Genomic DNA, 24,940 nt, shown 5'->3' with positions numbered 1-24,940 from the left:
GGCAGTTTACCAATGTGCTTGCAGAGGAACACAGAGGGGACGCAGCACAACAGAGAGGGTCTCATTAGCTTGGAAACATTAAATGGCGTCATTACAGATGGCTCCTTTTCACTGTCCCCACATAGTACAGCATAGTGAGAAGAGCTCTATGAGGTTTCCTTCTGATCTTCTCTATTAAGGTTTTCAAATGGGGGTCTTACAGTATAGCCCAGGCTGGTCCCCATCTCCCAGCAACCATCCTATCTTAGCCTCCCAAGTGCTGGGATTCTAGCTGTGTATCACCACCCCTAGTTTTGGTGTCTCTTAAAAGAGGATTGAAAGAGTACTTATTATCTTTTATAAAGATGCCAAAAGATCTCTGTCACAAATGGGGTAACAGGCTCCAATACCATTGCATAGTGGGGGCAGTATTTCACCATGAATTTCAGAGTCATATATCAGCATTCAGCACTGTCTATGAGACCTCTGAACAGCGTGCTCTCTATTGTGAACCAAAAGGCTTTGTCCTAGCTTCTGCTTCTAGGTCTACCACAGCTTCTTGAAGACAGGCCCTGAGGAACAGCTCAGAGAGAGCAAGTCTCCAATTCCAAGCCTTTTTGCGCTTGTTTCCCCCACCCCCACCCCCATTAAGGCTTGCTCTACTTTGAAGATGTCTCCAAGACCCAGAGGAAGCCCTTAGATAGCTTTGTTTCTGTGGAGATCTTTGGCTGGACTTTTGCTGTCTCTCCCAGAGGTGAGAGGCCGTGGTTCCCAAAGCCTTGGGTTTGGCACCAGCTCCTCCCTGGTAAGTTCAGATTTCAAATCTTACTCTGGCCACGGCCTCCTCCCTGACCTAGAGTGACCTTGCAAGCCACCCAGCAGACAGACTCTTAGCCTTTACCATTGGTGGTTTTCATTCCAGACAGGAGCCAATGGGTTTCAGAAACGGAATGAGTGGGTGCCTCTCACCATCTCCACTATGGCCTGGGTCTGGCAGAGATTTCCTCTGTGGACTGGGCAAGGAATAACTGATGAAACCAGGCTGTCCCGGTGCTTTGTAGTGTGTAGAGCAGGCAAAGTTCTTATTACTGTCAGATGGCATGCACCTGGGCTACACAGGAACCATACTCCTCCTGAGTTGGGGACTGCTCTGATAAGCTGTGGTGGGTCCTATATGTGTTTGGAACCATGACAGCATGGGGAATATCAGCAACCTTGGTTAGAGAAGCTCGGTCCCTAGCCCCAATGGACAGTGGATAATGCAGATACTCATAACTGGTCAAAGTGATAAGTGACAGTTGAGTGTCCATCTCTAAATGAGACATCTCTATCAAGATGCTCCTCACCCTAGGCTCAGGGAACACCACAGAAGGAACTGAAAGCATCTAAGAGGTAGAGGATGGAGGGAGTGCTATGAAGCATGCTCTTGATAGGACATGGCTGTCACACTCATGAACTTACAACAGCTGGGGTCCCTTGCACAAAACCTGCATTAGATCAAGCCTGTCAGCATTTCAAAGGAATGGGGGAGGGACTTGTGAAACCCACCCCTGGTTGTAGTTGATGGCTGTAGAGGGCTGTCTGTTTTGGAAGGGTTTAGATACTGATAGGTTACATATACTCCAATAGATGCACCCACCCCCAACCACATGCATGTAGGAGCACTAATTTGTCTCAATGGCTATAAAGAAAGAAGAGGGCATTGAGGAGGGTGGGGTGGGACAAGGGGGAACAGGAGAAATGGAATGGTGGGGTTGGGTGCAATAATGTCATATTGTATACATTTTTAAGAATGTTAAAAATAAATGAAAATATTACTTTAAAAATTTAGAGCATTGGAACTGAGAGACAGTTTGGAATCCATCTATTCTCATTTAGCCCAATTCCTTTAGTGAAGAGGAAGCTGGGCCCTTTATGGGAACTGCACTGCTGCCCAGTCTCTGGGGAGGGGGGTATGGTAGAGCCCAAGCTAGTGCTCAGGCCCATGGGTGGGTTTGCTGGTAGCTTTTCTTTCTGTCCTCGCTGGTTCAGGATCCTTTAGGGGCTGTGAACAAAATGAGAAAGATTTATACCAAGCCTAGCACACTGCCTGGTATTTAGCAAGTGCACAATTCATGTTTATCATTACTCGAAGAAAAACTTAGAGGAGCAAGATATCCATGCCTTTGAGACCACTGAAGTTTTGTTGAGGACTCACAAGACTCGTGGTCATATATGCACACAACTGGAGATTACCGTAGGTAGGGTTATCTGCCTAGTCAATGGGTTCAGCAATGGAGGAGATATGTTATGACCACCTACAAGAAGGAAAGAACCTCATCTCATGGAAGAAGCATGTGTTCTCTGTCTTCTCTTTCTTGGTGGCAAGATTAACAGACCAGCAGATATTTCAGATTGTCAAAGAACCCCATACCATCTTGTCATCTGCCCAACACATTCACTGATTATCATTGTACTTGGTATTCTGCACTGGGAAACTAAAGATGATGATGTTGTACCTTGACCCCCAGTATAAACACACACACACACACACACATATATACATACATACACACACACACACACACACACACACACACACACACATATATATATATAAATGTGGCTTGTAGTGTTTTAAATAGAAATGTCCCATAGTCTCATATATTTGAGTGTTTAGTCATCAGGGAGTGGAACTGTTTGAAAGGATTAGAAGGATTAGGAGGCATGGCCTTGTTAGAAGAAAGATGGGTTTCAAAAACCCATACCCAAACCAGTCTTGCTCTCTTGGCCTGCAGATTTGGATGCAGCTCTCAGCTACTGCTCCAGTGCCAAGCTTGCCACCATACTCCCTGCCATGATGATCATGGATCAAACCTTTGAACCTGTAAGCAAGCCCCCACCTAAATGCCCAGATGTCCCTCAACAGAGGAATGGATACAGAAAATGGGGTACATTTACACAATGGAGTACTACTCAGCTATTAAAAACAATGAATTTATGAAATTCTTAGGCAAATGGATGTATCTGAAGGATATTATCCTGAGTGAGGTAACCCAATCACAAAAGAAGTCACTTGATATGCACTCACTGATATGTGGATATTAGCCCAGAAACTTAGAATACCCAAGATACAATTTGCAAAACACATGAAACTCAAGAAGAAGGAAGACCAAAGTGGATACTTTGATCCTTCTTAGAAGAGGGAACAATATACTCATGGATGGAGTTACAAAGTTCGGAGCTGAGACTTAACGAATGACCATCCAGAGACTGTCCCACCTGGGGATCCATCCCATAAACAACCACCAAACCCAGACACTATTGAAGATGCCAACAAGATTTTGCTGACAGGAGCCTGATATAGCTGTCTCCTGAGAGGCTCTGCCAGTGCCTGGCAAATACAGAAGTGGATGCTCACAGTCATCCATTGGATGGAGCACAGGGTCCCTAATGAAGAAGCTAGAGAAAGTACCCAAGGAGCTGAAGGGGTTTGCAGTCCCCTAGGAGGAACAATAATACGAACTAACCAGTACCCCAGAGCTCCCTGGGACTAAACCACCAACCAAAGAAAACACATGGTGGGACTTGTGTCTCTAACTGCATATGTAGCAGAGGATGGCCAAGTCTGCGGTCATCAATGGGAGGAGAGGCGCTTGGTCCTGTGAAGGTTCTAATTCCCAGTATAGGGGAATGCTTGAGCCAGGAAGCAGAAGTGGGTGCGTTGGGGAGCAGGGGGAGGGGGAAGGGAATAGGGAATTTTCAGAGAGGAAACTAGGAAAAGGGATAACATTTGAAATATAAATAAGAAAATATCTAATTTTAAAAAGAAAGAAAGAAAGAGAGAGAGAGAGAGAGAGCAGCCTGAGGGGTAGAGGGAACATCAAGTGTGCCACCCAGAGGTCAAAAATAGTAATGAGACCTGGATCAGATGCCACTTCTGAGGCCTCAAGATAAAAGGCAGTTTGTCACCTACCTCAAGAGTCTTTGCTTGTCACTTTCCCGTTTGACTCCTTCACCCTATGACCTAAGTCCTCATGCTACCTTGCAAGGCCACAAACAAACTGGTGAACCAAAACCCAGGCAATATTAAGAAAATGGGCCCTTCAGTTTGTGACAGGTAAGCTTTACCCGTGTGGCTCAGTGCGGTTACTCTTGCTTTACACTCTGTCACCTCAAAGCTCAGTGAGACAAAGCCACAGCAAGCGTTTTTTCTCATGGCTTCGCTTTGGTGACTTGGCTCACCTGTCTTTGCTCAAGGCCTACCTTGAAGTTTCCAGAAGTTGCTGTGGTGGGGCTCCGCTGGATGGTCTCCTCTCTCCAAAGTGGAATCTGTTGTCCCGTGGGACCTCAGCTTGGATGGTCAGTGGGAACACCTACCTAGGGCTTCTTTTTGTGGCCTGGACTTTGTCACAGCATGGTGCCTGGGGTTCTAAGGCAGCAATCCCAGGGAAGAGACCAGATATTGTTCCACAAACATCATTTTTTCACCCGTTCATTTTGTTAGATGTGGCTCTGTTAAGTTTATATTGACTCAGTTCAGTTATATACAGTGAGGCACTAGACTATAACAACTATCTGTGGAGACACTTTAAAACTACCATAAAGGTTTCCCTAGTAAGTATTCTGCTGGTTTAAAAACACACAGACAGTCAGACAGACATACAGTCAGATCGACAGAACCTAAAGATTTTGTGGATGGCTCTGCATTTTAGGAAGGAAGATCAGAGAGCTGGACTAGGAGAGGCAGAGTAACAGAGAAGGACTGCTGGACTAGATAACTAGAGTCTGACCCTGCCTCTGGTGCCCCAGAGAAAGGTCATGTAACATAGGGAAAGACAAGGTCTCAGGTCTCTTAAATCTTTTGCTGTTGCGGTTCTGTGGTTTCAGAAGACTAGCACATTCCTCTGTGACCTTCCAAGCCCTCATGCCACCATCCCATGTACTGACCCCCCTGTGGCCCAGGCCTTGGAGAGACAGCCCTCCACTCATGAGTGGCAGAGGAGCTGGGATAAGGGTGCACTGGGTAAACAAGAAAGGCTGGGCAGGTGGGAGATTCACATGTGGAATCCTGTTTGGAAGTCAGGAGAGAGAGAGAGAGAGAGAGAGAGAGAGAGAGAGAGAGAGAGAGAGAGAATGTGTGTGGGTGTGCTCTGAATGAAGTTCCAGGGCCTGTTGAAACTCAGCAAGGTCATGTCTAAGGTATTGGCAAGCCAAAGGATATTGCATTGTGTGTCATGCTGACCACTGTTGTGTGTTTGGAAAGAGCTCTACTTCTATTTAGCATTTATGCCATCTTCCTCTTCCTCCTGGAAATCCTCTGACAGCATCTAGGTTTAACATCCCAATGGGGTATAATATACAAATGAAAATAAGTGAGTGATATTATATGGTGTATGGTTGGTGCCCACTCTCTGCCCAGGAAGAGGGTGCGTCTTCCACAACAGTGAATTCACTATTTACCATCTCTTGTTCTGCGAAGTGGAATGAGGTAAGGCAAGGCAACTGGATCACTCTTTCCTTCAGCTACTTTACAAATTCTAGTTGTCTCCATTTTACAGATGGAAAGACAGAGGTGAAGGGAAACAAATTCCTCCTCTGATGAAGGCAGAAGGAGCTTTTGCTGTTCTGTGCAAGCAGAGCTGGTAACCCCAGGTCACCTGGGTCACATCTCAAGTCCTTAAGCATATGTTGGGCCTCTCAAGGATTTTGGCTCTGGGTTGAGGACATCATATAGAGAGGAAAAGGCCAGGAGACCCAGGGAGAAGTTAGGAGTGAAGAAGACTTTGACATATCCTCAGGAATCAAGATAAGCATGAAGATGTTTGGGAGGTTCTGGTGTTTGTGTGTGTGTCTAGGGACCTCTTACCCAAACCAAAGTCATTTCTGCATATTTTTCTGCTGAATATGAAATACTCCAAAGATTACTCTTCTTATTTGTTAAATTCAAAATGACTCAGCAGAGAGAAAAAACAAGTCTTGAGTGACCTCCAATGTCCTCTGAATCAAATATGTGAATGAGATTTCTCCTCACCAAAGTGTAATCATCTGCACATGTACACACGAGTGCCACACAGTTATATCTGTACACATGTGTCAGCGTCAGCTTGTCACACGTCCTTCGATTTCATTTCTAGTCATTCCCTGGCTTTTCATCCACACCCTGGACAGAGCTGACTGGCCCGGACGGCGGCCCTTCCTCTGTGGTCCTTGACATAGGCTTCACCGAGGCCCTCAGAGGAAATCTATAGACACTGATTCTTCATCAAATCCAGCATCATCTCAGGTTGTCCTCAGCTATTGGGTCTGGGACGATGGACAGTCTGGGAAAAGGGCAGCCTGCTAAGTCAGACATGCTGTATACCTGAGAAGTTGGTTATACACTGGATTTTAGTGCACTGAGTATTATTTCGAATGCACTGAGAGGATTTCTGTTTAAGGGTGCCAGGTCCTGGATCCTTTAGCAAGGCTGGCTACTCAGTCAATGATTTACAACTTTGATAAGTAGACAGAACACTTTTAAGACAACAAATGCCATCTTAAATGCACTATGTGGGATTTGTTATTCAAAACTAATTAGCAAAGTTTTTTTTTTTTTAAAGAACTAGCCTGTGACAGGGATAAGAATTTAATGGTTTTTACATTAAGTAAGATCAGGCATTTCTTAAGGAGGGATGGATATACCTCCAGTTCTACTTCAGAGAAAAAGATGAGTTATACTAATGTTCATATATGAAGATACAAAGGACCCTACCATCTCTGGGTTTAGCTCTCTCTAAGGGGCTTGGGAAGAACAGAGCTGTTAAAACTTCTCACTCACTAGGCCAGAAGACCCCAACAGTTGCCTGGACTTCCTACTTTTTCATTATGACAGACTGAAAACAAGGGGTTACTTTAAAAAATTAATGTGACTTATTATATATATGTATGCATATGTATACATATATGTACATTTATACATAGTTTATAAAGAAATTTCTGATTATAACTGTATGCATATCTGTACCATCTAAATCAGTTTATTTCTCTACTTGTCTTCTACATGCCATCTATCTTAATTTATTATCTATCTTCTGTCATTTTCATCCACTTATCTATCATCTATCCTTTCTCATCTACCTTTCATTTATAATCTATCAACCATTTATCAATTTATTTTTCTACCCACCCATCATTTACTATTTATTATTTTCCTATCATCAATCAACATTGATCTGATCTATCATCTATCTACCATTTATCTATCATTGGTTATTTTTCTATGTATGTATATATCTATCATCTGTCAATCAACATTTATAATATATCTACCTATTATCTTCCTGTCTGCCTACTCGCCTGTCTCTCTATCCACCATGTACTCATCTGTCTATCTATCCACTCTTCCATTTCATCTATTATCTATCACATGTATTTAATTCTATAGTGAAGAATAGATTTTCCAGTGGGGTTTGTGGATTGGTCTGCCAAAGAGTGTGGTTTCCCACTGACACAGAGAGTTCAACCTTGCTCTGAGATTATGAAGCATACGCATTAGATGAGGTAGTGACATTAGCTTTCTGCTCACTTAGAAGCTCAATATTAATGTCATCTCTGTCTCTCAAGGCTCTTTCTCACCTACTCACTACTGTGAAGCTTGTTCCCAGGGAGGTACTCTGACTTAACTAAGACAGTTGTAAGAGACAGGTACCGTTATAGGGGTGCATAGCCCTTGCGTTCAAGAGCCTTAGGACTGACCAAGAGTGAGGCATCATGTGAGAACCTTCTGTAATACAGGCTTGACCTTTCTCTATGAAGGGACTTTACTGCAGCTGAGAGAGGCTTTTGTAAGCTCCTCGGCGTTCAGAGGTAATTAGTAAGCAGTTGAACTTCCCATACTCTTGTTTCTGTTCCCTGCTGAAGAGTTGCTCATTTTTGGGTGTGGATGCCACATTCCTGGCTGGCCTTTCCATTCTTCTTCCTAACTTCCTAGTATGTCTAAATCCTGGTGTGGACCTACCTGAGGTAGAAAGTCAATAATCTTCTATAAGATCTCGTAGAGTTTATAGGAAGTCCTGAGCTGTGGCTTCTTCTATGTTCAACTAGGAGTGTCCATTGAACACGGGGAAGGGGAGGGGATTTTGAGTTGAAGAAGGGGGGAGAAGGGATTCTTTACCTATTCTTTTACCTATTCTCTTTGAGCCACATGCCCATTGATGTTCCTTAGGAAGTGTTGAGCTGTGGGCAGAGAAGTACCAGCCTTGACATTAGGGTCACTAAAATCGATGTTAACTGTCTTTCCTCCTAACTTCATGTTCCAGGGAATTAAAAATCAACCTTATTTTGAAGCAGGGAAAACAAGATCCCTAATCTTAGATGACTCATAGTCTGACTTGATAGACAGACAGACAGACAGACAGACAGACGGGTTAAGAAGAGAACTATATTCAGAGTAGTGGTTGGGAAAAAGTAGCTGGTACAGGTGAGACTGTCCAGGCTGTTAATGAAGCAACTGTGTTTTCTAGATCTGTAGAAAGAAGATGACAATTCCCCCTCTACATGATTGTGATGACCGTGATATCATACATTTGAAAGATCCTCAGTATTCAACACTAGAAAGACACAAGGTGATTCTCAACCATTTTTGTGCTCCCACTTGTGAGATGTTTTAATCAATACTGTCTCTGAGTAGTCCAAGTGTCTTTTGGAGATGCAGGCCATGTTGCCCCAGCACCTCCCATTCTGGAACACGCAGGATTGCCTGGAAAGCATCTTGAGATTCTGACAGCCTTATGCCAAGAATAATGTTTTCTTTTTTTTTTTTCAGAAAAGTTATTATAAGTGGCATTAACCAAAAACACATTCCCCTTTTAAAAATCAAACAATGAACTAGGAAGATGGCTCAGTGTATAATGGACTTGTCATAGAAGTGTAAAGATTGGAATTTGGGTCTCCAGAACTCACATAAAAGCCAGGTAGGCAGGTAGGTGTGGTAGCCTGCTGAAGTCTCAGTGTGTACAGGGATTTCCTGGAGCGAGCTAGCTAGCCAGACTAGCTGCATCAGCTGTTCAACTAGAGAGTCTGCTGAAGGTAATAAGGTGAAGAATGACCCAGGAAGACAGCCAATACCAACCTCTGTTCTCTATGCACAGGTACACAAGCATGCACGTACATACAGCACATACACACAGGCACAAAAAAATAGAATTACTATGAATAAGGCAGTCTCCATAATTACAGTCATTCACGAGTCCTGTTGCCAAAATCTGCACTCTTTCTAGCATCTTCTGTTCTGAGGGAGTCATTGTTACCAGATCATCTGTGAATATATAAATGTGTGTGCCCATGAAAACATATAGAATGCTCCATAAATACTTTGCAGCCTTCTTGTTCACCTAAAAACATGTCGCAAGTGGCAAGCTATGTGACCGCACATAGCTGTAACTCACTGTTTTTATTTTAATGAGTTATTTATTTTATGTGTATGAATGGTTTGTCTGCATGTACCACATTTGTGTAGTGCCCACAGAGACCAGAAGAGAGCGCTCAATCCCCCTGGAACTGGAGCAATAGTTGGTTGTGGGTTGATATGTGGGGGCTAGGAGGCAAACTGAGTCTTCTGTAAGAACAGCCAATACTATTATATGCTGACCCATCTCTCCAGCTATTGGAATTCATTCTTTTTTGCCATCAGAAAGTATTTTTATAGTAGGAACAACATAGTACTTGCATCCTCCTGTTGTTAAACATCTTTCCAAGTTTTTGTTACTTAGAAAATATACTGCAGAGCACTTGTATATACACATACGCTGTATGTACCTGCAACCCGCTCTCTAGGATATGTAACATGTGGGCAGCATGGTGCATTTTTAGCTGTGGAGCATGTATTTCACACCATTGTCAGGTCTCACGTCATCAAGCTTGGATAGCTTGTGAGACCAATTCAGCGACTACTCTGGTGTTTGTTTGGTTTTGGATTTTTCTGAGCTAGAATGCTTTCAGATGCAATATACTGTCCCCTTTGTTAGATGTTCTTTATTTACTTGGCCCATATTTCTAGTGGCTTTTTACAATAGAAATTGTTTCGCTTCACAGTTTCAAATATTTAACTTTGTTCCTTGCTTATCTGTTAAGTTTATAATATCTTTCTTGTTCCTTGGATGTTTTGAATTTTTGTGGGGAAATGTTATCACTATTTTCCTTCTATGGAGTTTGCTTTTAATGTCTTTTTCATGCAAGCCTTTCTTTAGTTTATAGCAAATTCTTGTGTTTTCTTGAGGTCCTTTCATTGTTCTGTCTTTACATTTTGGGCTCTATATTTTTGTGTGAGGTGTGGATACGCCTTGGCTTTTGAAAAGGCCATTGAACCACTGGCACTGTCACTGATGTTTTATTTTAATGCTTATTTATCAAATGCTTGTTTATTCGTGAATGGCTTCTGGCTGCCCAGCCTCTCCACTGTTCTGCTTATCTGCCTCTGAACCACTGGCATGCTTAGAGGATTTTTTACTGTACAGCTTTCCTGGAACAGCTTATCCACTTCTGCAGTCTTCAATCTTGTTTTCTTTATTGTTTACAGATCCTCCTCACATGCCCTAACATCTTGTTTATTACGAGATTGAAAGGGGAAGAAATGATTTAGAGCATTTGGTCTGTCAGTTGCTGTCTCTTTATCTTTGCATGCTTTTATTTATTTATTTATTTTTTTGGGGGGGTTATTTTTGTTTTTGAGTCAGGGTCTCTTACTGAGCCCACTGATTTAGCTAGATTCCCTGGACAGTGAGATTAAAGGATCCTTTTCTTGTCTTTGTCTCCCCAGTACTGGAATTTGTAGCTGTGCCAGTATATTTTAGTGACATGGATTCTCAGAGATCAAACTCAGGTCCTCGTGCTTCTGTAGAGTACATTACTGCCTGAGCCACTGACCCAGCCCTTCTCTGACATTTAAGATGTATATATACCACGTGAATGGCATTTCCTAAACAATTGCTGAGTAATTGAATACAAGGCAATACTCTGACCAGCACATTTTCATTTTGAATTTTATTTTATTTTAAGACTTGGATGAAGTGTTTGTTAATAGGAGTTCATGTTGTTAGTCACAAAAGTGCACAGAGGGGGGTTCTCTCAACTGCTCATCGCGTTTCCATGATTGCTCTGGGCTCTGTCGTGTGCCACATGGGTAAATATTGAATCCTTGAGACCATTGATTCAGAGGGTTTTGTCTGCTCATTGGAATCCTTGAGGAAAGTTCCTTTTAGGGCAAAACATTTCAGATTACCTAGATATAGTCACCGAGTATTTGGGTCTATGATGGTATTTATCAAGCCTCTCTGTTGAGCGTTTTGAACACAGTAGCATTGAGAATAAACATGGAGCTTACAGAAAGGACACTAAATAGTCACGGTGACTATACATAGTTGAAAGCATGATCCTTACTATATGAAAAGTCATGTTTTCAGTGCATTGAGCAATTGAATCAGAACACTTAGCTGCAGAAATAACTATTGAATAAAGACTTGGGCAGGTAAGGAGGAAAGAGCTTGCCAGAGGTCCATAGGCAAAAGCCAATAGAAGAAATAAATGAGAAGCTTCAATAGAACTGAGCTGGAGAGTAGGGGCAATAGAGTAGAATAGAATAGAATAGAATAGAATAGGATAGGATAGGATAGGATAGGATAGGATAGGATAGGATAGGATAGAATAGAATAGAATAGCAGACTAAAGGGATGATGACAATATCGGTGACCCCAGGCAGACTCTGGAGTCATGTGAACCCCAGACCCATGTGCCTGTTTGCTTCTGTGTGCTGTAACACGGGGCCACTTGTTTAAAATCAGATTAGCTATGTAAATTATTTGGAATTCTTTTTCATGGAAAATGAGCTATTCTCCCTCATTTGTTTATTCAGTCATTCATTTACATCAACATGGATTTGTGGATATTTATGTCATACTCTGAGTTATAATCTAATACTCCTCTATTTGTTTTGTTGATCAAATTGTTCCAGCTTTCATTACTGGGAGAACTTTCAGTTGACTCCTATGTGCTTTTGATGTATTTCATCGTGTCTCCCTGTGTGTGTGTGTATGTGTGTGTGTATACACACCCGCGCGATTGCATGTGTGTGCACACAACATATATTCTAGGCTTATCTTGTGTATTTCCTGATCCAGTGCTAGACTCAACCAGTTTTTCTAAAGAACTCTGATTCTTTTATTGGAAGATGGGATTAGAAGCCAAGATCTGGGCACTTGGTTTGCATTGTCAATGGATGCTCACTGACAAGATGCTGTTGTCTCTAGGGCCTTTCAGCTAACTGAGTGAAAGAACAGTGCATATGTAGTATATTCACTTGTATACATACAAATAACTACACTATAGATAGATAGTTACAATGTAACTCCATATACCTCTATTAAGCTAAATCTGGGTATATATTGATATGTCCATACTGTATCTAATCTGTTGTCACATGATCACTTGGAGGAAACCTTAAAAAAAGAAAGAGACAAAGAAAGAAAGAAAGAAAGAAAGAAAGAAAGAAAGAAAGAAAGAAAGAAAGAGAAAGGAAGGAAGAAAGCCAAAACCAAAGACCCAAATGTCACTTCAAAACTAATGGGTCAAGATAAGTGTTGATTTATAGAGATTTAAAAAGATTAAAGTTACTGAATGTTTTTCTTGGGTTAATGTTGGAATTAATGTTGATAATATGAAAATATTAGCTGCCATCATAAATATAAATTTTACTTCATTACTACTGTTTAGTATTTGCGTTGGTAATACATTGCTACCTGTGTGTAGTTCTGCTGATTTTAAATTCCAGGAGTGAGTGTTTAATCCAAGAGAATTGGAAAATTCTTGCACTTAATGATTCCTGGGTGGGATTTGAAGCTTTAAATGTGGAAATAAACTTTACAAGAGTCTCAGATTGTCTGTGAAGATCGTGTTCCCGTGTGCTGGTGAAATCTGCATTACTCACTTCTCTTCCTTCTCTCTTTCCTTGCTTTATCGGTGGGCTACAGACTCCAGATCCAACTCCGTCTTCTGAAATGATCCTGATTCCCAGAATGCCCCTGGTGCTGCTCCTGCTCTTGCTCATCCTGGGTTCTGCAAAAGCTCAGGTTAATCCAGGTAACACAGCCACTACTCAGCTGGATGCTGAGGACCAGGTGCCTGCACACACCTCTGCCAGTGGTTATCTTAGAAAGAGCTCTGCCAAGAGAACTCCACTGTCAGTTCTCCCTGTGTGGTGAACCGTGGCCACGATGGTCAGAAACAGGAAGTTGTATCAGTCCCCCTCGCCTTATATAATGTGTTGGGTATTATACAAGAGATTTTATGTAGACCAGAGCCATTTAAATGCCATTAAAAAAGATTAGGAAAAGGAATGACTGTTTGATGTTGTGTATTTTGGGGAAAATGGCAAACTATAGATGTAGCAGACAGCTTCATTTGGTTGACTTATCCATTGGATGTCTTGGGTCTGGATTTTAATTGAGTGTCCTGTTATACTTTTGGGATGCTAATTCTGTGGGATGTCCGGTTCCCAAGATCTCAGGTAAGCTTTTGTTCTTACAGGATGTGACTGTTCAAAGCAGATGTGAGGTGACTCTTTTAAGTCAATATTTTTAGATTGTTTTAGTTCATATATCTTTAAACTTTAACCTAAAGTATGTGATTGTATCAACTGTCTGTTACACAACATGTTGCTTAACGATTGTCAATAGCTCAGTGACTTAAAAAAGGGAATGTTTGTTTTGCTCATAAGCGTATAGTTTGATGGTTTATCTGTCTTGGCACATTTACCTTCCTGGTAATATTGGCTCATCTAGGGTTCCTTTGGCCCTGATGAAGGGCACTTTGGCTGTTGCGCTGTGGATTCCTCTAGCAGACTAGCCTGGCCATGTTTTCGTGGAAATTGCACAAGAGCCTGAGTAGAAGCAGGGTATGCAAATTCAATCCACTGCTCAAATTATGTTTGTTAAGACTGCGTAGGCCAGGATGAGGGCTGTAACTGAAGACCTTGTCTGGAGGGATGTGGGCTGGAGCTTGGTAGTGCTTGTCCACTAAGGAGACTCTATTTCAATTCCTAGCACTGATCGGGGGGACCTCATTGGTTAAAGTAAGTCACATACATGTGCTCAGAGTCCACAAGAACAAAAAGAATGTGTATGATAAAGAGATAGGTAGAGGTTGTTTGTTTTTCAGTGAAGAAATAAATCTGTGGGCTGGAGAGATGGCCTAGTTGTTAAGAGCACATGCTGCTCTACCAGAGGCTCTGGCTTTGATTCCCGGAACCTACATTTAGTTCCTATCATGTTGGCTGTCTCAGAACTGCCTCTAATTCTGGCTCCAAGAGATCCAGTGCACTCCTTGACTAAATGGAACTCCATCATAGCCCTCAGATCTTACCCCAGAAATAATCACTCACTGAATGTATTTTATATCCCACACATGTAGATTTTACTAAAACAACACATAGCTGGGGATATAGCTCATTTGACAGAGTACTTGCCTAGTGTGCAGAGAGTACCATAGAGGACTGAGAGTGGTGTGCATACCTCTTACCAGTTTTGATGGCACATGCCAGTAGGATAGGTAAAGATTTTAAGACATTTTAAAAATTCTTCCTCAAATACAAATATATGAAAGTACACATATCTTAGTGTTCAGTTTGATGGATTTTTACAAGCCCAAGATATCCATTCAGACCTGTCTAACTTGAAGCAGAGTCTAACTATGAATGTGGACTAACACAAATTATACACTTACATAAAACATGAGGGTTTTTTCCCCATTCTCCTTGGACACACCAGAGGAGGGCATCTATTACAGATCCTATTACAGATGGTTGCTGGGAATTGAACTCAGGACCTATGGGAAAACAGCCAGTGCTCTTAACCACTGAGCCATCTCTCCAGCCTGTGAGGGTTTTTTTGTTTGTTTTTGTTTTTTAATTTCATCTTTTTGATTGTGCTGCCTCTCAATGTGAACATTGTAGATGACAACATTGTGTGGTAATATCAAAGGTTGGACAGCCCTGGCAGTGAACTACCCTTCATATATAAGAAACAGAGGCATCATGGAGAGCTCTCTCCTACCTCGCCCTGGTGACAGCCATTATGTTGCTTTCTAGCAAGAAAGATGAGGTTTCCCTGCTTGTATTTTATATAAGTGGAGACACAGGATACATGGGCACTGTGCCTAGCTTCTTTAATCGAACATTTTCTGAATGGCATTTATTCCATGGCTACAAGTACAGGCTGGCTATCCTTGCTGTTGTATAATATTACTTTGTGTAGTTCGTTTACATAGTCTAGTACAGATGGGAATTTGGATAGTTTGTGCCTACTGTGAAGAAATCTTCCATATTCTTGCATAGAGTTTGTGGTAAGGACATATACTCACTTTTCTGGGGTTTATATACAGAAGTGGAATTCCTTGGTAACTTGTAACATATCATTTAGTGTTCTTCATAATGCCATAGAGTTTTCCAAAGTGTTTTTTTTTTATCCACTTAGCCTCCCACAATAGTATGTAGAGTTCAATTTTCCATCTAGCTGTAATTACATTATCAAGGGTACATCCATCTTGTCTTTGTACTAGCATAATGGTATATTTGTGAGAGCGCTTCCTCCCACCAAGTCTGTGTCCATGGGCTATTCTTTATGTCCTTAGTAGGAAACATGATCAAAACTCCTCAATAAAATAAAATAAAATAAAATAAAATAAAATAAAATAAAATAAAATAATTGTTGTTTGAGTGGATTCAATGCCTTTCTCATTATTATAGAAAGCTTAGTGAAGGCACCCCAGATCTTAACTCTGACAGCTTTTAGTATTTCTGCTGTGTATTTCTCTTACCCTCTAAAGTTTGATTTGTCTCCTCTGATGGTCTTTCTGCTCTGAGCTCCAAAGAGGAGGGGGAAGGGTGCACACAGTTGTCATGGAGACTGGTATACCCAGGCCCACTTAAGCAATTAAACGAGGAGAACCAGTTTCTAGTGTTAGAATAGAACCAGTTTCTTGTGTTAGAATACAAGCTGTAGTTCTTGAGTAGGAAATGGGCTGCCAGAAGGCGATTTCACTCCCTGTCTTGCTATTAGGCATTTTCGTTGGATCTTTCTGCCAGCACAAAGAAACGGACATCTTAATTTTGAACGATGTTCCTAGGCATATGCTACCAATTGAAGGGCTGACCATTCTCTTTGCCACCTCCTTCCATTTACCAGGTTAAGCTGGAGGTGAGGATGTAGAGCAGACAACAATTTTCCATTCCAGCTCGGTTTTAATTGGCTGTCTAGGAACTTGGGGCTCATGGAGCTGTATGGTTTGGCCACTGCTTAGTGCAGAGTAGATACATAATAAATACTAGCTGATTTAGAGGAGACACTTCAGGGGTTCCTACTGGTGTCTCCCAAAAGACTGAGGCAACTAAAAGTACTGATTGTTGCAGATGTTGCTCAGGGACAAGTAGTTCTGGGCTTTTAGGATTGTTCACACAGGTTAGCCAAACTGTATAACAGAGAGACTTGGGTTATAAACAAATATTATATGATCAACTGTTAGAGGAAGTTGGTTTAAGACCATTTTAGAAGGTAGCAGAAATCCTATCCTAATTAGTTATAAGCCAAATTTATTGCTTTTTGTTTTGTTTTAAATATTTTTTAAAATTTATTTATTGATTATGTATACAGTGTTCTGCCTGCATGTATGCCTGCAAGTGAGAAGAGGACATCATTATAAATGGCTGTGAACCACCATGTTGTTGCTGGGAATTGAACTCAGGACTGTTGGAAAAGCAGCCAGTGCTCTTAACCTCTGGGCCATCTCTCCAGCCTGCCAAATTTCTCTTTAATGATTGTTTGAGAGAAGGAAAGAAAGAAAGAAAGAAAGAAAGAAAGAAAGAAAGAAAGAAAGAAAGAAAGAAAGAAAGACAGAGAGAGAGAGAGAGAAAGAGGGAGGGAAGGAGGGAGGGAGGAAGGAAGGAAGGAAGGAAGGAAGGAAGGAAGGAAGGAAGGAAGGAAGGAAGGAAGGAAAGAAGTAAGAAGGAAGGAAGGAAGCGGAACTCAGCAATTCAAAATTTTAAGGCCATCCATCTACAATGAGACAGATATTTTTCTATAAGAGCAGAAAAGTTTGCAATACAATAGAAACACTGCAGTTCATAATATGCTTGTTAATAATTGTCTCATGGCTTCAGGCACCATCTTTGGCACTGTGGAGTCTGGCAGCCTGTGCAGTGCAAAGTGCATGTGTCCTGAACTAAAGATCAAGGTCCCAGTGATGCTGTGCACTGCAACATGGGTGAGCACTGCCAGAAACACCCCGCTGCTACACATCCCAGTCTGAACTGATCTTTGTCGTTGAACTTTCAAAAAATGTTTGCAATTCCTGTGTTCTGTAACCCCCACCCCCGCCCCCAAGTATGAGATTGTGACCCACAGTTTAAGACATCAGGTTCTAACCCATCTGAGCTTTGGCAAAGGAATTGGTAAGTTCAGTGATGCTACTGACATTTGCAGAGATGGCGGTGTTCTAAGTAGCTAGAGAGGCTGTAGAGCAGACCCTGGGAGTCTCCATGAAAAATACTGAGATGCCGCTTGTTCCAGCTCTGCAGTATGGCTAGTGTGCTAGCAACCGTTTAGTCCCAACAGTGCACTAGAGTCCTGTCTTAGTTAGGGTTTTACTGCTGTGAACAGATACCAGGACCAAGGCAAGTCTTATAAAAAGCAACATTTAATTGGGGCTGGCTTACAGGTTCAGAGGTTCAGTCCATTATCATCAAGGTTGGAGCATGGCAGTATCCAGGCAGGCATGGTGCAGGAGGAGCTGAGAGTTCTATGTCTTCATCCAAATGCTGCTAGTGGAAGACTGACTTCCAGGCAACTAGGGTGAGGATCTTATACCCACACCCACAGTGACACACCCATTCCAACCAGGTCACACCTATTCCAACAAGGCCACACCTTCAGATGGTGCCACTCCCTGGTCCAAGGATATACAAACCATCACATTCCACTCCCTGGTCCCCATAGACTTGTTCAAAAACATGAGTCTATGGGGGCCATACTTAAACATAGCATAATGCAAAATGCATTTAGTGCAACTTTCAAAGTCCTCATAGTCTATAGCAGCCACAACAATGTTAAAAGTCCAAAGTTCAAGGTCTCTTCTGAGATTCATTCAACTTAATTAACTAATCCCCAAAGCAAGGCAAGAAACCAGATGGGCAGACTCCGTCTCTGCATCTCCATGGCTGATGTCAAAGTGGTCTTCAGATCTCCACTCCTTTTTCGTCTTTTTTGACTACAACAAACTGCTTCCTCCTGGGCTGGTTCCACTCCCTGTTAGCAACTTTCCTCAGCATGTATCCCATGGCTCTGGCATCTTTCACATCTTTGAGTCTCCAAGGCAATTTCAATGTTACAGCTTCTTCTTTCAGTGTCTGGGATTCCACTTGATCCTAAGGACTGGCATCACTTCTCCATCTTTGTCCTCTGTAGCACTCTATGCTCAGGTTGATCCACTCCATTACGGCCTCTGTTCTTGGTGATCATCCCATGGTACTGACATCTCCAATACATTGGGGTGTTCCACTCCAACTAGGCTTCACCAATAGCCTCTCATAGGCTCTCTTCAGGGTGCCAAGCCTCAAATCCTTTGCATGACCCCTTCAATCCTGGGCCATCAACTACAGCTGAGGCTTCACTTTCTCCAATGGCCTTCCCTGGCCTCTCACAGTGCTAAGCCTCAGCTTCTCTCCATGATCCCTTCATTCCTTCACAAGCAGTACCACCTGAGTGACTCTTACACATTACCAAGTCCAGCCGCAGCATGAGGTACAACCTCGGGTATCTCTGGAACACAGCTTCTTTGTGCTCCCAGAAAACAATTTCCAGAAGATTTCACCTCAGTGATGCTGGTCTCTTCTTAATCACTGCTAATTCCTTAGCTCCAGCTAACCACCATCAATTTTCCCAGTAGTTCCTTCCATTCTTAACTCTAGAGCCAGAGCCACGTGGCTGAAGCTGCCGAGTTCTGCTGCTTACAAGAACTAGAACATGATCCCCTTGTACTATTACATTATCATTAGCTTTATGTTTTCTAAATCCTTCACTGCCTAAGCTTGGCTATCCTGGTTCTTGCTCTGTAGATTGACCTTGAATGCAGAGATCAGTATTCGATTAAAGGTGTGTACCACCATGCCTGGATCTAATTAAGCTGGGTAGAATCTTGCCCCAAGGTCCCACTCCCTTAATCTGTTATCTCCTAGAACACAAGATTTTGCTCCATTTCACTTCCTGGTACTCCTTTAATATTCGAACAATTTATTTTATATTTTGCCTTTCTAAGCTTGCTATGCTTGTTCAAACTTCTCTTTGTGAGACTTAACCAGAGAACAAAATCTCTGCTGGGCTTTTTTGAAACTTCTTTTGTCAATGCAATTAATCCAAGTCTCTTCACCTTAGCCTCAGGCAAACTTTTCAGACAAGGGCAAAAAGTAGCCACACTCTTCACCAAAATACCACAAAACCAGTCTTTATGCCACATTCTAAAATTCTTCTCCTTTGAAATCTCTTGGGCCAGGTCAACACAGTTCAAATTACTCCCAGCAATTAAGTCTTCCATATTCCTACTAGGATGACCCATTAAGCCCCATTTAAAGCATTCCATTGCTTTCCAAATACAAAGTCCCCAAATCCACATTCTTTCGAATAAAAACATGGTCAGGCCTATCACAGCAATACCCCACTTCTGGTACCAATTTGTCTTAGTTAGGGTTTTACTGCTGTGAACAGATACCAGGACCAAGGCAAGTCTTATAAAAAGCAACATTTAATTGGGGCTGGCTTACAGGTTCAGAGGTTCAGTCCATTATCATCAAGGTTGGAGCATGGCAGTATCCAGGCAGGCATGGTGCAGGAGGAGCTGAGAGTTCTATGTCTTCATCCAAATGCTGCTAGTGGAAGACTGACTTCCAGGCAACTAGGGTGAGGATCTTATACCCACACCCACAGTGACACACCCATTCCAACCAGGTCACACCTATTCCAACAAGGCCACACCTTCAGATGGTGCCACTCCCTGGTCCAAGGATATACAAACCATCACAAGTCCAAACCTAACAATTGCCAATCTGCTGGAGGAGGTAACGGAAAGGCTGAGGGTAGCATTGTAAAGTAGAGTCATGATTCAGAAGTTAGAATGAATGGCAGCCTGCACCCAGCAAACAACTAAACTGCCAGTTTCTCCAAGGCATCTTTACAAGCCAGCAAGTCAATTTAGGTGAGATTAGAAAATTCTAACGAACAATGTAAAGTTTACTTAGAAAAATATTTAGCTTTAGTGTTTATTTATTCTTTCACTTATTATTTATTTAATTAGCTTATAACTACAAGTTGATTAAGTTTGAGGTTCATTTTGAAGCCAAAACAATAGCATAAGGCTAAGAGAGGTACAGAGAATTCACACTTGGAAACTTAGTCTCTTCGTCGAACTAAATGAGGAAGTCCTAAGGCAGAAGACCTTTGGGGCTAGTTCACCTTGGCAAAGAAACTGAAGTGCTGGGTATGTTCTGGGTCCCTTCTGTAGCAAGTTGCCCTCTTACTTTCAGTTCTTTGATTTCCATCAAGACTGTATTTCTATATCCAAATTGGAAAATTATTATTTACCTGGGTTCTCATTATTCAAGTTTCAAGAGAAATGCTGAGAGTTTAATACTCTCTCTCTCTCTCTCTCTCTCTCTCTCTCTCTCTCTCTCTCTCTCTCTCTCTCTGTCTCTCCTTTTCTCCCCCCTCTCTCTATTGCTTTCTTACTCTCTTTCTCTGGTGATTGGAACAGATCCCTCGGAGGGAATGATATAAAAAAGCAAGACAGATACATTCCTTAGATGAATTTCTCTCAAATGAGCTATCTAGATGGGCTCTTTCTTTCTTGCATGTTTGTTTGTCAAGTCTGGCCCTGGCTGGCCTCTGGTACCCTTTCTTCCAGTAAAAGGATCTTCCTTTGGGGACAACAGAAACTCAACTGTCCCTGAACTCTTCTGATTACACCAAGTAAGGAAAAAGAAACTGTTAGTTGAAGAGCTCATTGAAAGCATCAACTGATATTCAAAGATCATGCTATATGTTCCTGGTACTGTTTTAAGTCGTATTAATAATGTAATCTTCAGAATGTAATAGGAGTATGCAGTATTATTATTTTAGTTTTATAGGGGAGGAGTGGGGCCCCACAAATGTTTGGTGAAAATTAAATGTTATAGAGGAATCAGAGTAGCCTAGATGGGATCCTGTCTAGTGCTGTTAGGATGATAGTCCTTGACCTCTGAGCTCCACTGCCTCCTGAAGGTAGTGAGACAACTAAATACCAACGTATAGGAGTCTGTGAGCCATGGGCCAGTTGTGTGGGCATAGATACTAGGGCCTGAGAAGCCACTGCAGTTGAATTTCAAAATTTGATTTGTGGAGGCAAAAGTGCATTTTGTAAAAGAAAACTTCTCTGTTACTGGATATTTGAAGGACTCTGTGGCCAGTTCTCAGAAATCTCAAGAAAGACTGGTTTAATCTAGTCTTTTACAAATGAGGAAACTGAGTGTTGTGGCTGTATCATTTCTTTGGTTATAGTGAAATGCTCCGAACAAAAGGAACACAGGAGAGGAAGTTTGGTTTGTAGTTTTAGGTTATAGTCCATCCCTGAAGGAAAATCAACACAGGAATTCAAGTAACACCCACAGCCAAGAGCAGAGAGAAATAAATGTATCTATGCTCTAAAGTTTTGCTTGTATTTTGTTATTTTATACTCTTGAGACTAAAGTCTCAAGCTTTCAAAAGTCAGGCAGTTGTTGGAGTACAAAGAGAGAATAGAACTTCTCTTCCAGTAGTCATGGAGTCAGAATGCTTGGAGACTTAGGCTAAGCCACAGTGCCAGGAGCATGATCATGTAATTGCCATCAGAATACCACTTCAAGTTCCTTTCCTGGGCCTCCTTTCTTTGCTACCAACTGGGAACTCAGGTTCCCTTTATTGAGAAGCCAAGAGACCACAGAAGGATCCTCAATCCTGCCAGGAACATACAAGGTGTCAGTGTCTCCAGTCACTGAGGGCCTTACTAAACTGCTTAGACTAGCTCCAAGAATACTACATAGTCCAGGCTGGCTTTAAACTTGGGATGTACCTGCCTCAGTTAGGATTATATGTGCATACTGTCATGCCCAGTTTATTTATTTGTATATTTAAAATTATGTTCAGCCAGTGCCTGAGTTGTCAAATCTCCAGTGTCTTGCTGGCTAAAATGCTAAGATATGTCCTTGAGCTACAGGTCAGGCGACAAGAGGAAGGTGATGTATTTGAGTGCAAGGAAAGGTATGGAGGCACACATGAAGAACAAAATAGGAAGATAGGAATAGTTGCCAATAAGACGTCACAAAGGCAAAGATGTATAAGGGTGGTACAATAAGCAGGTGAAACATAATTTTGAAATTGTAAGTGTATGCCAAATATTTAATGACCACAGCTCTTATCTGCATCTAGGACTAAGATCCACGCTGGCTCCCTGACTGCAAGAGGCAGGTTTCTTGTGCTACTACATTTCAATGTCTCTGGGACCAGGGTATTGTTAAGTTTTAATCAGTAATAGCCCTCCTTAAGCTTTCTTTCCAGATTGTTCTCCTTGGAGGTCTTCCTGGCCTTTGAGATCATGCTTAGGACAGTGTGTCAACTATTTGCTATTAGCAATGGGTGGAGAGAGAGGTGAATAGATGGTGACTGTGGAGGTCAAATGTCGATTCTATTCTACATCTAACATAGGTCAATGTTATGACCTTAAATACTAAAGTAAATCTTGGTACCTCACTTTAATCACCAGCTCTTTGTTGGTATAATGAAATGCCTGAGGCAGGGTGATGTTATGAAAAACACATGTCTATACTCACAGGTTCAAGAGCAAGGGGAAGGACATGGCAGAAGTGTGTTCACAAAAAGAGATGGACAGAGCCAACTTCAGTCTTCAATAACAACCAATCATGGGGTCCTGATAGAGTGACTTTGCTTTCTGGAGATGGGACCCTCACCTAACGACTTCCCAGGAGTTCTCACCTTTTAACATTCCTCCAGTTTCCAGATTGCCACATTGGGGACAAAGTGGACAATGTGGACCTCTGAGGAACAAACAAAACCCAAACAATTGCTCAATTATAAACCTTACTCAGTTATAAGGTGGAGAATGTAACTTTACTATTTCCATTCACAAGATTACCTGGGGGTGAAGGTGGGGAACTCTGGGAGACAGAGAATGTAGTAAGTGAAGGACGTTGGCAAGTTACATGCAAATACTAAACCGCCATTTGTAACTTTGGAAAAAGAAGGGAATCAAAATAATCTAGACACCCTACATACAAAGTTTGTATCAAGTAGATAACCAGGTAGGAAATGGAAATATAAGTGACCCTGATTTTGCCTGTAGTCTTCAAGAAAGACTTGAGTTGTTAGTGGGAAATGAGATCTCTGCCAGCCCTGGGCTGTGGTCATCCTGACCCCAAAGTGACAGAGCAAATGTGGTGTATGTGTTCTAGGGTAGAGTGATTGTTGATTTAGCTTTTGCTTTTAGAAGTCTCTGAAGAGCAAAATAAGCCTTTCAGAGTTTTTGGTGGTTTGGACACATACATAGTTAAAATAAAGCAAAGTTACAGTCGTTAAACCTTTGAGGTTTGAGTGTGTGTTTTATGGGCTTATGTGGGTGGTGATAAATTGTTAAATAACATGCAACGTTTCCTTCTGATTGGGAGATGTTTCTGGCTTTGGCCTTTATCTGTTTTTCTGTGGTGATGATCTCCCACGCACTCATGTCCTTGATGAGTGCCCGTTGCCATGCTTGGCTTATGAAGGCAATCAGTAAATACTTGAGTAACAAGGGCAGCGAGGGTAGAAATGAAAGTCAAGGAACATTTAGGCCCATCTGTGTTTTTCTCCAAAGGGGAAAAATGTAAATTGTATCATGCGAACCTTCATTTCGAGAAGCTGTTGGGGAAGCTGAAGGGGGTGAGGGGATGGGAATGGGATTCCTCCAACAGTGGGATGCTGTGTAGAGAGAGCAAATCAGAAGGAGGCAGGGGGTTGAGGGTGAGCTGAGGTCTCCCAGCTGTAGCTAATTCCCAGTTTCCTCAGCTCTATGTGGAGACACCCCCTTCCCAGGTGGAGGGGTGGAGCAACCCTGGCCACACAGGAGTGAGATACCCAGGTTCCCCCTCCTATGGTCTACAGGCTGAGAATTTGGAGTGTTATAGGTAACAGAGGGCGTGGTTGCATTTGGTGTACTTCTCTTACTCTTGGCATTTGTTATGGCTGAGTACAAACTGCCTCTTTCAAATGTTACAACCACAGTAAAGATCAAAGTCGATCGAGGCCTCCCTGTGTGTTATCACTAACACATTCCTGGTGTGGAATAAGCCCCATCTGTTGAGATGGGGGCAAATGGAATTTACAAAAGTATGCTTTTAATTTGTTCCATTTTAGTAAATTTGATCGACATTTAAGATTGATAATAGAGTTTGTGTTAGGACCTTTCTCAATAGTGATAGATTAGTTCTCCCTACTGCCAATTAAGTTAATGACAGCCCCACAATTCTATCTTTGGCTACTGGTGTGTTTCTTTCCCTTTGTCTTTCTGTTTCTTTTGTTTGTTTGTTTGGTTGGTTGGTTGGTTTGATCTTGACTTGTAGGACCCCAAGAAGGAGCCCCCCACTCAAGTCTGGGGATGCGGGGTTACCCAAAGAAACAGGAGAGACCTTCTTGTTGCAAAAGCACGAGGCAGCTTTAATGGCAGAACTCTGAGTCGATAAGTATCTCACGCAGGAGACAGAGGAATCGACCCTGAGACTCAAAAACTCGGGGTTTTTATAGGGTAGGGTTTAGGGGCTAGGAAGAATTGGCACGGTTACATACGATTGGCCCATTCAAACATCAGCAACATGATTATGAGTCAGCAGAGTAGTATATGCAGG

The 24,940-nt window shown here is 42.1% G+C and overlaps 1 protein-coding gene across 2 annotated transcripts in view; it reads left to right on the top strand.

The window, feature by feature from the left end:
* The window catches only part of Ddr2 (discoidin domain receptor tyrosine kinase 2), a 133,492-nt gene that overhangs the window by 59,157 nt on the left and 49,395 nt on the right, over positions 1-24,940 (top strand). For both annotated transcript variants that reach the window (XM_021159760.3, XM_021159767.3), the window contains exon 3: positions 12,963-13,071. In XM_021159760.3, the coding sequence (XP_021015419.2) occupies positions 12,963-13,071 (109 nt within the window). The remainder of the gene's footprint in view (positions 1-12,962; positions 13,072-24,940) is intronic.

The sequence above is a fragment of the Mus caroli genome, unplaced genomic scaffold (genome assembly GCF_978045245.1).
Source record: "Mus caroli unplaced genomic scaffold, Mus_caroli_1 scaffold_1, whole genome shotgun sequence".
Taxonomy (NCBI): domain Eukaryota; kingdom Metazoa; phylum Chordata; class Mammalia; order Rodentia; family Muridae; genus Mus; species Mus caroli.
Note: the sequence above shows the minus strand (reverse complement) of the source record. Positions and strands in the feature narration are given on the sequence as shown.